At 38.6% G+C, this 14,122-nt stretch overlaps 2 protein-coding genes across 2 annotated transcripts; one reads left to right on the forward strand and one right to left on the reverse strand.

Annotated features, from left to right (window-relative positions):
* The first annotated feature begins 1,453 nt into the window (after positions 1-1,453).
* Positions 1,454-4,010, forward strand: LOC131019661 (cytochrome P450 71A8-like). The gene is made up of 2 exons (XM_057948253.1): positions 1,454-2,525; positions 3,317-4,010. Exons 1-2 carry the CDS (start codon positions 1,641-1,643, stop codon positions 3,917-3,919), a joined length of 1,488 nt encoding a protein of 495 aa, XP_057804236.1. The 5' UTR covers positions 1,454-1,640; the 3' UTR covers positions 3,920-4,010.
* Positions 4,011-8,459: 4,449 nt separating this feature from the next.
* LOC131019662 (cytochrome P450 71A8-like) lies at positions 8,460-10,246 on the reverse strand. Its single transcript, XM_057948254.1, has 2 exons — positions 9,179-10,246; positions 8,460-9,113 (listed from the first exon to the last, which is right to left on the reverse strand). Exons 1-2 carry the CDS (start codon positions 10,094-10,096, stop codon positions 8,520-8,522), a joined length of 1,512 nt encoding a protein of 503 aa, XP_057804237.1. The 5' UTR covers positions 10,097-10,246; the 3' UTR covers positions 8,460-8,519.
* Positions 10,247-14,122: the final 3,876 nt, after the last annotated feature.

The raw sequence follows: 14,122 nt of genomic DNA on the forward strand, positions 1-14,122 counted from the left end.
AGCTGAAGATTTTAGTATCAAGTCAAAACATTCATAATTTCCCAACAAACATAGAAGATATATCATAAAGAAGAAATGTGCGATGGGAAAAAAACTCATCGGAGGATGTCGCTCCTCCGCCGGCACCGATAAGCTCTGCAGTTGTCAATCGTTCATCAATTGTTGGCTCTCGTGACTTTGCCAGCTCTCGCGACTTTGCCAGCTCTCGCGACTTTAGCGTCTCTCTTTCCATCGTCGATATTGACGACAAACCACTGGTGCTCATTTCCCAGGTTCTCAACGGGAGATAGGTGTTGTTCGTAGAGATGGCAGAAAGAGAGAAGAGAAATTTGCAGAGAAACTATTGGAAGGAAAAAGAAGAATGAGGAAGAAGAACAAGAGAGGAGAAGCTTGTGGAGAAAGTGACGTAGAGATTTTTTTTTCTTTTAGCTTATTAAGGATAACTTAGCTTTACTCCCTCTGTCCTAACGAAAGTCAGTCGTATTTCTGTTTGAGCCGTCCCAACAAAAATGAGTCGTTTCCTTTTTTTCAATAAAAATTAGGAAAATTATTAATAAAATTAATTACACCCTTATTTTTCTTAATCACCCTAATTAATACTCATCCCTTATTTTTTAAATTATTTTTGAATTTTTTAAAAATCTTTAATTACATATATAATTAAATACATTTAATTTATTAAACAACAATCTATTAAATCTCGTTCTAGAAAAATTATCTCATTTATGATGGGACGGAAGGAGTATATTGTAAATTAGGTAAGAGCTCTATCATTTTAAACGAGTTTGTTATGTCTTTTACTCTTTTTATATATAAATAGTTGCGAAATATATATTTATGAGTTTGACAACAAGTCATACTCGTGAGTGATAAAATAAGGTTAATAGTGTTTTATGTTCCCAATTTTTAGCATTTTTCATAAAATGTCTAGAATTTTCATTTTCTTTCAAAAAATCTCGAACTTTCAGTTTTTTCCATATAATGTTCCGTTATAAAAAATTTGATGACAAAAAACCTCGAACTTCCAGCCTTTTCCCACAATGGTGGTTCCCAATATGATTTTTCAACAATGATGATCCCCAAAATATTTCATTTGGCGAGATAAGTCATCTTTTCGTTACTGAATTTTGCATACCGGTACACATTATGAAAAAAAATTGAAAGTTTGAAAATTTTCAGGAGAAAATAAAAATTCTGAATATTTTATAGAAAACGTTGAAAGTTGGGGACATAAAACATTATTAATCCTAAAAAAATCTCCTTTCATCTCACAAGAGTGTGCATTATTTTTTATGGCACGAGTTTTAATAAAATGTTAGATGAGTGTATTGGGAGTTATAAAAATGACTATTTATTAAGTATAAAATAAGAATAAGAAATATAGTAAAGAGTTAGTGGCGGGGCAATATCCAAAAATGATAAATACACACTATTGTGGGATGTTTCAAAATATAAATAAGTGCACATTTTTAATGGGACGGATGAAGTATAATCAAGTGAGATATTTTTTCTTCTAACAAAGGAGAGGCAACATAATTTTCTTTCCAGCAGATAAGAACCACAACATCGCCCTACGATCACTAATTATATAGAATCCATATCCACATTGATGCACATACAAAAAAACAGATAGTAAAAAAATGGATGAAACTCTGTTACATCCCTTCGCAATATTCCAAGCTCTTATTTCCTTATTCCTGCTCATCATCCTCACAAAATGGCTTACAAAATCCGTCAAAAACAAAAACTCGCCACCATCGCCGCCGCGACGGCTACCGATACTCGGCCACCTCCACCAGCTAGGCTCGCTTCCTCACCACAATCTTCACTCCATGGCCAGGAAACACGGCCCGCTCATGCTCCTCCACTTCGGCAGCGTGCCGACGCTGATCGCCTCTTCTGCGGCTGCCGCCGCGGAGATCATGAAAACTCACGACCTCTCCTTCGCCGACCGGCCGGAATCGAGGGTCAGCCGGCGGCTCCTCTACGACAACAAGGACGTGTCGGTGGCGCCGTACGGCGAGTACTGGCGGCAGCTGAAGAGCATCTGCGTCGTGCAGCTGCTGAGCAATAAAAGAGTTCAATCGTTCCATTCCGTTAGGGCGGAAGAGACGGCGATTTTGGTGAGGAAAATTGGGGAATCATCGGATCAGTGCGTGAATTTGAGCCAAATGTTTACGCAATTGACGAATGATGTGGTCTGCAGATCGGCCATCGGAAGGAAGTACGGCGGCGATGGTGAAGACGGAGAGAGATTTCTCGAGATTTTGAGAAATTTTTTGGAGGTTTTGGGGACGATTAGCATCGGAGATTTCGTTCCGTGCCTTTCGTGGATCGGCCGATTTAACGGTTTCGATGGGCGCGTTGACAGGATCGCGAGAGAGGTTGATGAATTTCTGGAGGGTGTGATCCGTGAGCGCCTTGAGAATCCATTGGAACAGGCGGGAGAGAATTTTCTGGATATTTTGCTCGAGATTCACCGGAACAGTTCCATTGACAGGGACAGTGTGAAAGCAATAATATTGGTAAGTTTATCTGTGGGCAGGGACGGGGAGGTTGGGAATCGTTGGTTTAGTTGACAATAAATTAATCAACTGTACCCTTTTTGATAGTACTTCATTTGAATAGTTCAATAGGGTTATGGTTTAATACTCCCTCCATCCCGCTCAAGACCCTACATTTGTTTTTCGGCACGAAATTTAAGGAGTTGTAGATTAATGTTTTAAGTGTGTAATAATAAAGTGATAAAGTAGGAGAGACAAAGTAATAAAGTGATAAAGTAAGAAAGAGAAGGTAATAAAGTGATAAAGTAGGAGAGAGAATGTAGTAAAAAAAATACTTAATTATTGTTAAATAAGTGTTTAAAATTCCTTATTTTTGCCAAATATAGAAATGTAGCATCTTTGTTGGGACGACCCGAAAAGGAATATGTAGCATCTTGGGCGGAACGGAGGGAGTATTACATGAGTACACAAAAAATAGTCTTAGTAAGAGAAATTATGAGTTTTAATAAAAATAATTATTGTATTGTGAATGGAGAATATGATCACCATGCAATAGATATTTTTCAAATATAGAAATAAATTATTTTTTGTGAATATTCCAAAATGATAAAAAGAGATTGTTTTTTGTCAACGAAGGAGTAGTTTGAATTAAGTATCGAACACTTAATTTTTGTACCTCTATCTAAAGTTAGGACGGTATTTCCGTGTCTAAAATTTTCAAAAATTAAGTATCGAACACTTGGATCCGCACCCGTGTGATCGTGTCCAATACCCATATCCGTGTCAAGGTAACTTAAGTTGTATCTTTGCAGGATGTATTTGCTGCTGGAACAGATACAACAGCAACAGTGCTGGAGTGGGCGATGACGGAACTCTTACGACATCCAACAATCCTTGAAAAGTTGCAAAATGAAGTAAGAGAAGTGATGAAAGATAAGCATGACATAACAGAGAACGACATAGAAAAAATGCATTTTCTGAAAGCTGTCATAAAAGAAACTCTCCGTTTCCACATTCCAATTCCATTGCTGGTACCTCGAGTAGCAAGAGAAGATGTGAAGATCATGGGGTATGACATTTCAGCAGGAACAATGGTGATGGTTAATGCTTGGGCAATCGAAAGAGATCCCGCCTCTTGGGATGATCCGGAGAGCTTCCATCCAGAGAGATTCTTGAATTCTTCCATAGATTATAAAGGTTTGGATTTCGAGTTGATTCCATTCGGAGCGGGGAGAAGAGGCTGCCCTGGAACGGCGTTTGCCATGGCTACTAACGAGTTCGTGTTGGCAAATCTTGTGCACAAATTTGACTGGAAATTGCCTAGCCAATGTGACGAATTAGACATGTCTGAACTTCCGGGGGTTGCGATTCGGAGAGTCGTGCCTCTTCTTGCAATTGGTACTCAATGTAAGTGATATCTGAAGTTGTAAGAAATAGAATTCTTTCTAAAAGACATGTCTTGTAACATTATTGCTAAAACAATAGTTCGTGGTCTAATTGGTGAAATGACGTGTTAATAATTGAGTGATTATAAGTTTGAGTGGTCGATATATCCCATTTAGTTATGAAACAATAGGGCCGAATGGCCTTATTCAACATACAACATCAAATTTTGTCCACCGTTTGAAAAAACATAAATTTTGGCCATTTTTTGTATGTCATGACTATTCTACCCATCTCTCTCTCTCCTATCTCTTTCTCATCTCCCCCTTCTCTCTCCAGCGGCTCCTCTATCTTTCTCATCTCCCTCTCCCTCTCTCTCCAGCGGCTCCTTTCTCTTTCTCATCTCCCTCTCTCTACTCCAGCGGCTCCTCTCTCTTTCTCATCTCCTCTCTCTCTCTCTCTCTCTCTCTCTCTCTCTCTCTCTCTCTCTCCAGCGGCTGCGCGGCAGCGGCGCCGAGCTTGGAGAATTCGTCGGAGCTCTCGCGGCGGTGGTGGAGGAGATCCTCTCTCTCTCTCTCTCTCCAGCGGCTGCCGCTCTCTCCTCTCTCTTTCTCATCTCCCTCTCTCTCTCTCCAGCGCGCGGCGGCGACAGATCTGGTCTGATGAGGCGACGGCGGTGGATCTGATCTGATCGTTGCGCCGCCTCCTCCATCGGCAGATCTGATCTCCGCCTCCTTCGATTTCAGCCATGGCAGATCTGATCTGATCTGTGTGCTGCACGTATGGCACTTATGGCACTATTAGTGCCATAAGTGCACACTTCCTCCTAGGGTTTAGATATTTCATTTAGGGTTTAGATTATCCATTTGAGGTTTAGATGTTCCATTTAGGGTTTAGATTATCCATTTAGGGTTTAGATGTTCCATTTAGGGTTTAAATGATGTTGTTGTTTCTGTATTTGTGCTGCATGTATGGCACTTATGGCACTATTAGTGCCATAAATGCCCAAAATGATTATTTTACTTGGTTTTATTTTGGATTTCCGTTGGCACTTATGACACTAATAGTGCCATAAGTGCCAACGGAAATCCAAAATAAAACCAAAGTAAAATCTTGGAACTTATGGCACTAATAGTGCCATAAGTGCCTAACCCGACCCGGCACGCGACCCGCGTGCCTGATCCTACCCAGTCCGCCTCATTAAGGGTAAAAATGTCCAAATCAATAAAAATGGCCAAAATTTGTGTTTTTTCAATGTGTGGCCATAAATTGTGTTTTATGCTTCATTTTGGCTACTTCAAAATTTTACTCTTTAGTTATTGTACCATGTCACTGCTATTTTGGTACGCACTATCCCATGAGACATGATATATTTAACTAAAATGTCTTTTACTATATAACATATTAATATCATATTTGATAGAGTTGATTAAAATAGTTGTAATATGCATAATAATGATTGGCAGAATATATTAAAATTATATATACTCGTCCCACTTTAATAGGCTTACTTCTTTTAGATAAGAAAATTAAGAAATTTACCTTTTAATGAGGAAAGTGGTGTGGTCCACACTAATTAAATACTTCATCCGTTCCAAACGAAATGTCCTGTTTTCCTTTTTGGGCTGTCCCAAACAAAATGTCATGTTTCCTTTTTTGGCAATACACTCTCTTTTTATACTTAACTAGTACATCCTCCCGTGCGATGCACGGGCCACGATATATTTATTTATTTTAAAAAATTTAATTTATATAAATATATTACTCCTTCCGTCTCACTCTAATAGATTCGTTTTCCTTTTTGAGACGTCTAACTCCAATAAGCTCGTTTTTCATTTTCAGTAAAGAAAATGTACTTAATTGGGGTAAATCACGCCACTTACTCCTGAAAAGTAAGTTTCTAAATCTCCGTGCCCAAAAGAAGTGAGCCTATTGGAGTGGGACGAATGGACTATTATTTATGAGTTAAATTAATTAATACCAAAAAAATTCTGTTAATTTAAATATTAGTATTTCATAATTTATCAACTTAATGAGTAGGAGTATAAGTATTAAATTTAATGAGTATTGTATAATAATTAAATTTACTGATTATAAAGCATATAATTTAAGTGAATCTCATTTTGAGCAAATAACACTAAAACTATCAATAACAATATTAATAGACGTCATATAATAATTTTGGGCTCTTAAAAGTACGAATTGCATTATTATTAAAAGTTCTTATTTAAATAGCCCAAAACTAATTACAAAAATAGAAAAAATACGAATAATATAAAAATAAAATATAACAACAAATATGTTTATACAAACAAATAAATAATTTGTACATATTATTAAATAAATATATATTACATTTTAAATTCTAATTTTAAGATAAATAACTATTTTTTTACAAATTCATATTGAAATTTCCTTCTCCTTAATTGCATTAAATTAAAATAATTATAATCAAACAATCATGTAAGTTTTTTTGTAAGAGAAAAAAAAAAGACATTTAATTATTTTTTCACCAACAAACGAAAACAAAATAAAATAACTCATCTTTTATAGTATTATATAAAGATGTATATACTTTATGTGAAATCTTAGAAAAAAATATTATAATGATATTTTTCTATTTTTATAATATTATAAATATCTGAAGAAAGAAAGAGAGTAAAATAAAATGGTTCAAATAAGTTCAAAGAAAGGAGAATATAACACAAACCTTGTATATTAAAGATTATACATAACACAAACTTAACAAATTTTGGTATTTTTTTAAAACTTTAAAATTTATACAGTTCAAAATATTATCTACTCTATCTCAAATTTGAGATAGTTCTTTTATATTTGATTATTATTTTCTATAAAATTAAAATTAATAAATATTTTTATAATATCATCTCAACGTTTGTTGATAATAGTGCATCATATTTTTTGATTAAAAGTTTTTATTTACATATTTTTGTGTTATGTTTAATAAAGTAATCCAACGAATAAATTTGATGTTTTATTTGTTCTTTTTATCAAAAGAGAAGAGAACATGATAAATTTTGTGGAGAGAGATTAATATATAGATAATATAATAACGCGGAGTGAATAAGGAGAGAGGGGGAAAAAATGAAAGCATATAGAAAAAGAAAGAGGAGAGAGAAATATAATCACTTTAAAATTTTAAATTATAATAACTTATTTATTTCAAATTCACAATTAATGATTTTTATATCAAATTAAAAATCTTGTCATGATCTTTATTTTAAGATACATGTAGAATATATTTTCATAAATTAAATTTAAAGATTTTTAGAAAATCATCTAAATATGAAAAATAGGAGAAAATTTTGGAATCGAGAAAAAATGGGTGAATGTATAAGAAAATGAGGAGAGAGAAAATGTGGGAAAAGTGATAGTAGATGAAGCGTAACTTATCTCAAATTTCTACTTTTCTCTCTCTTTTCACCCCACTCTCTTTTAATTCCTAAACTTTTATCCTTAATTGACATTATAATCGCAAAAATGCCATAAAATTGGCGGGAAGAAAACTGGTGTTTTATATTATATATAGATATTTAAATAATTTCAACCGACCCACTTTATCTACTTTATACACATTTCTTAATCTCCGTGTCGAAAAGAAATAGAACATTTCGTTTGAGACGGAGGGAGTACATTTTTTACTCAAAATGAAAAACGAGCCTATTTTAATAGAACGTTAAAAAAAAAAAGCTTATTAGAATGAGACGGAAGGAATAATAAATATTGTTATAAGTATCATTTGTATTATGAGTAGTGTACCACTTGAGAAATAGTAGTAATATTTAGAATTGCAAAAATTTATATAATATTTTTGACTTTTTATTTTAACATATATGCAATGTCTTTAATACCAAATAAAATATTTATTTACACCTAATTACACAATAAGAATGGACATAATTAACCATAACATCTTACGATACAATATATCTTAGTGATGAGAAAAGAAGTCTCACAAAGTAGTTGTTTTTTCTGTCTTTCTTTCTTGTAAATTACAATTGACAAGGACCAATATCTTGTGTATACCACACGCTACTGATTCTTAGATCTAAAGGACCATATCGACTATGAGAATGAAAACATATCAGAGAAATGGAATCCGATCCGTAAAACTTTCATATATAGAGAACAAATAGAATATTCAAAAAAAAAAAAAATGTATATCTGATGTTGCTTTGGTTCCACCACACTCCTTTCCCAAATGGGATCCTCTATCCCAAAATATAGTGTGTACCACGTGTACCATTCTTCATTTTTTTATATTTTTAAATTATTTTTTATTCAATTTTAATTTATTATATTTTTATATAATATAAAGATAATTAACAAGGGTTCACTCCATTTAAGGTTTATAATTATTTTTTAATATTTATTTGAATTAATAATAGATTATTTGGGTTCATTAATTCAAAGTTAGGGTATATATAATTTTTTAAATTTTAATTTTTCAATGATAAATACTAATTAGAGTTTATAACATAATAACAATTTTTATTTTTATAAAAAACAATTTATCAAACAAAGAAATAAAGAGTGGTACACAATATTATGGGACAGAGGATCCCATCTGCTCCTTTCCTTATACATAAACTGTTATTACAAACTCCAACATCACAAATAACAATGAGTTGCAACAGCTAAAAGAGGATATTTCTTACGAATGGTAGTACCAGGCAGTTCTGTTATGTCCAACTCCTCTTCCAATTTCCATTCAAACCTGTGCACAAGATTAGCCAACACAAGTTCTACACTAGCCATCGCAAACGCTATCCCCGGACAGCCTCGTCTCCCCGCCCCAAACGGGATCAACTCGAGATCCAAACCCTTAAAATCCACAGAAGAATTCAAGAATCTGTCTGGACGAAACACCTCTGGTTCATCCCAAGAAGCAGGATCCCTGCCAATCGCCCACGTGTTGATTAGGACCATCGTTCCACATGCTACATCGTACCCCATCACCGTAGCATCTTCACGTGCTACTCGTGCCAGCACCGCTACTGGAGGATGGAGACGAAGAGTTTCCTTCACCACGGCTTTCAGATACTGCATTCTTACCAAGTCCTCATTGGTCACCTCCTGTTTGTCTCCCAAGATTTCGCGCACCCCGGTTTGCAGCTTCTTCAATATTATGGGGTGCCTTAGTAGCTCTGTCATGGCCCATTCCAGTGTTGCAGATGTTGTATCAGTTCCACCAGCAAGTATATCCTAGTACATTGGAAATTGAATGAGAGAGGGAGATGGAGAGAGAGAGAGAGGCAGAGGGAGCTTACAAGAATAATAGCTTTGATGCTGTCTCTACCAATGTGAATACCGGCATCATTATCCTTGTAAATATTAAGCAAAATGTCAACAAAACTCTCCCTGTTTTCATCACCAACACTTTCTTCACCTCCATTGAGGTGTTCTTGAACTACTAGCTCAAGAAAACCATCAACTTCATCTGCAACCTTATCAACTCTAGTGTTGAAGCCATTGACACGATTGATCCACGAAAGCCACGGAATAAACTCTCCAATGCTAATGCTGCTGCCCAACAGCTCCAGCGTTTCCCTCAGCAGCATCAGAAACCTCTTCCCTGATTCCTCTTCACTATACTTTTTCCCAAAAGCCGCTCTGCACACCACGTTATTCGTCATAATCTCAAACAAGTCGCTCAGATTCACAGGCGAGCAAGACAAGCAACGCGACTTAATCTCCTCCATCAGGAGGGCAGTCTCCTCCTCCCTGATAGAGTTGAAAGATTGAACCATTTTGCCGCTCAAGAGCTGGAGAACACACAGGCTCTTCAGCTTCCTCCAATACTCGCCATAGGGAGCCACTGATATGTCCTTCAAGTCATAGAAGAGTCGCCTCGTGGTTCTGGAACGAGGCTTATCAGCAAAGATGAGATCGTGTTTCTTCAAGATCTCCGCAGCTCCATCAGCTGACTGGACAATCATCACAGGAACTTTGCCCAAGTAGAGAAGCATCAGCGGTCCGTATTTTGCGCCTAAGGATTGTAATGAGTGATGAATCGTAACGCTCAGTTGGTGAAGATTTCCCAAGATTGGAAGCTTTGGTGGTGATGGAGGCACTCTTTTGTTGCTTGGTTTCTTGCATAGCCATTTGCTGAGATAATATAATGAGAATAAGGTGATCGATAAGAGCAGATATGGATGCAGATCAATCTGCTGCTGGAAACTCAACATTTCTTCAAATTTCGATCTGTTTCAGATGCCTGATAAAATAGGGTTTAGAAAAGTGGATTCAACGACAAACAAAAAAAAAATTTAATGTTTAATCTAAGCATCTGCCAGACTGTTGCCAACTAATTAATCACTTCTGCTTTTAAATTGAGAAATTTGAGGAGACCAAGAGAGTTATATATTTAATCCAACATGCTACATCAGGATTGATCCAATCTCAACAGGAATAAAAAACTACAAGTTGGCTTGTATAATAAAACATTAAAATCAGCAGCTCATCTGATTTGACTCCATCAACAAACGTAATAAGCTAGACATAATATGACAGTAGATTAAAGTTTGTGTCGGGTGCGCGTGTTGAACTAGTGGTAAAATAGTTTATGTTTCAAATTCGAGTTTATTGTTATACGATCTTTTAAAATACTTGTTTCTACTACCAAAAACAAAATAAAAATTAAAAATTAAGGTTTTGTTGCCATTACAATTATACACTTTTTACAATATTACACACTTTTGTGAAAATCTTGTAACAATGTATGTTACATGCTATTTTTGCAAAAGTGTGAAACAATAGCAAATTATTTAGTTTTTTTGTTTTAATCATAAAGGGTGTATATTTTGACACTTCAAAAGAAAAAGAGTGTAATTACGAAGCACGCGTGTTTGACTTCTCTCCCAAATCTTGCGCCGCATCAGGCCGCTCGCTGCTGCCGGCAGCCCGCTGGACCCCGGCTCCGGTCAGCGGAGACGAACGCCGCTAGGCGGCCCGCCACCCCACAAGGCGCACCTAGCAGTCCCGCACCTCCGCCGCTCGCGCCTTTCCGCAGCAAGCGCAGTCACGAATCTCGCTCCGGCTGAACGCGATTCCCCTCCGGCAAACACCCAGCCCGTCGCCGCTCCAGTCTCCCGTCGCCTATACAGATCCGCTCCCGCTGTACCTAAGGCGATCTGGTGATCTGAGAGAGGAAGGGGATCATCTTCTACCGTCGCCGTCGCTTGGTCCGCTCCCGCCGCTGCCGCTGAAGAAGCTCCGCAGCTGCTGCCGACTGCCGCTGAAGAAGAGATCTTTGCTGTACCTAAGGCGATCTGCCGACTCTGCAGCTGCTGCAGACTGCCCGCTGGACCCTCGCTCCGGTCAGCGGCGACACCATGCCGCTAGGCCTGCCACGAAGGTCGCTCCGGCCGGCCGCGACTCCACACCGGCCAACAACCACTTCGCATATTCAGGTTCTGCTTTCATCTTTAAGGGATCTCCCAATGCTTCAGGAAAATGCAGTTCTTTGCTGAGATCGCCGGCACGCCGTCGAACGTCAACCAACCGATGCCGCCACCGTCGCCGAGCAAGCCTCCGACGCCAACGATGCAAATCAACCAACAACAGTTGCCGATTATGGTTGATAAGGCAGGGCTGAATCTGCCGCAAGTTTCCAATAATTTCTCTACTCAACGTCATAGCCATGGAGAATGTCACGACAAAGAGAAAATTGATGCTGAATCTTTAAAGGGTGTGGCTGAGGAATCTACGCCAACGTCTTTTGCTGGTACAGCTTCTGGAAATTCACAGGATCAAAAATTCACTACATCCAATACTAAGGTTCCGGATTTGATCAAGGAAGACAATACTAAGAAGGCCTCGGCGACGGAGCTTCACCGGCCGAGCACCACTTCTTTTGCTTCGCTTCTGAGGAGACCCAGACAAATTGAACGTACGCCGGATGTGCTTGTTCATCGATTCACTTCGCTGCAACCGGATTTCTCGGGTGAAATACCCATGCTTAGGGTGCCAAAAGAGCATCTGCTGCCCAAAATAAACCAATTTGAGCATGCTTTAATTGGTCGTCTTCTTCTTAGGAAAGGAGAGAAGCCGCGTCTTCTCACGGATCTTAAACGTGATCTTCAGGTGGCTTGGAATGTTGACAATGATTGGCAAATCATCCCCATGGGAAAGAGCTTCTACACTATTAAATTTAATACCGCTGAAGACAAGGCGTTAGTTCAGAAAAGCACTTCTTGGGAGTTACCTTTCGGAACCATGCGGTTACGCGAATGGGTGAGATTCTTCGACCCCTATAAAGAAATTTCCTCACTTTGTGAAGTTTGGCTGCGCATTTATTATTTGCCCTTAGAATTTTGGACTCTGGATGTCATTACGGGTATTGGAAGGGCGATGGGATCGCCTATTAAAGTTGATGGGGCTTCTGCACGTGGTGCTGCTGGACATTATGCTCGAATTTTGTTGGAAATTGATCTCTCGCGTCCTCTTCCGGAGGCTTTGCTGGTTGACGGGGAAGAACGTTCCTTTCACGTCGAATTTGAATTCGAACAACTACCGGCCTTCTGCTCTAAGTGTAAGATCACTGGACATTCTATTGATAACTGCAATAGAATGAAGAACAAATACAAGGAGGACAGCAGGAATGGGAAGGCCAAAGATATGTCGCTGGGTAAAGACAAGGAAATAATTAATAAGGGAGCTGCCAAGGAGGTTAGGGCACCTAACTGGAACCCAAAATCTTGGGACCAGAATAGGACTGCCCAAGCTCACAGACCGCAGATTATCACTGAAAATCAGTTTGGGGTTTTGGAACAGGTGGCTGTCGAAGAAGAGCAGACTCTAAATCAGTTGGGGGTTTGGGAACAGGTTGCTGTTGAAGAAGAGCAGATTCAGACACCGCGGGGAACTAATAACCACAATCAGTCGTTGGCTTTAACTGATAGAAATGTTGATTTTGAGGATGTCAATGGAGACAGATTGACGTCGGGTCCGGATATCTTACAGGCGATCACAGTGCCGGTTTCGGAAGAGATAGATTTGGGAGAGGAGTCTGATGGGCAGTCGGATGGTGGCAAGACACGGGCTGAAGAAGATTCACTACAGATCGTCATTTTTGAAAGTTCGGTAAATCGGGATAAAAATTGTGAGAAACAGGAAAGGATGATGGAAAGCGCTATCAAAGCTCAGCGGATAGTGGAAACTTTCAGCAATTGTGAGGCGGAGGCGCAGGTGAAAAAAAGGGGGAGACCGCCGAAAGATTTGGCGACAAACAAACTGATGATTCGTGGGGAAGATAGTATCAAGAGTCGTCTCCGGAAGTCGGTGGAGCAGCAACCTAACCAGCAACCTAATCAACAGGCTGAAGATTTCATCAAAAATAAACTTTACAAAGCTTGGGAAGCAGGAGATAAACCTAGAGATTTCATTATTACGTCTGGGAGCTCGAAGAATGATAGAGCCCTGAATAATGTGGCGGCCAAGAGTTGGGCAGCCGAAGTGGAATCGGGTGAAAACCCGAACACGAATTCTCAGTCTTTATGATGAATGTCCTCGTATGAAATGTCCGGGGCCTTACGGACGAGTCCAAACGAGTTTAAAGGAGCATTGCGACTCCTTCTCCCCTGTTATTGTTGGGATTATTGAGCCTAAGACGAATCTCAAGAAGACTTATTCTAGATTTTGGCATTCTCTGAATCTTATTCCTTGTTTTCAAAATTCAAGAGACAACATGAGTTCGAATATTTGGGTTTTTTCTCATCCTTCTGTTACTCATGATGTGATTTTCTCCTCGGAGCAGGTGGTTATCATGAACTGCAGATGGTTGACGTGGAATTTTAAAATCGCGGTGGTGCATGGCGTTAACACGTATGCTGGCAGACGGCGTTTGTGGTTGGATCTTCTGGATCATATTGATGGTAATGTTGTCTTTATTGGCGATTTTAATGCGGTGAAAGGCGCCCATGAAAGAAGTAGTGACTGTATGCCTAACTCTACTGCTTGTGCGGAGTTCTGTGATTTCATTGAAGCCACCGGTTTCATTGAGGCGCCTACGGTTGGTCTGCATTACACGTGGTCTGGTCGTAGATTTATGCCTACCCATGTGGAGTCTCGTCTGGATAGAGCGATTTATGCTGACTCTTTTGCAAATCTCTGGAGTTCGGTTTTTGTTAAAGCTCTTCCACGTATTACCTCGGATCATTCTCCGCTTGTTCTTCATTGCATGGTGGATGCTCCTCCTCGCCATCGTTTCTTTA

The sequence above is a fragment of the Salvia miltiorrhiza genome, chromosome 4, assembly GCF_028751815.1.
Source record: "Salvia miltiorrhiza cultivar Shanhuang (shh) chromosome 4, IMPLAD_Smil_shh, whole genome shotgun sequence".
Taxonomy (NCBI): domain Eukaryota; kingdom Viridiplantae; phylum Streptophyta; class Magnoliopsida; order Lamiales; family Lamiaceae; genus Salvia; species Salvia miltiorrhiza.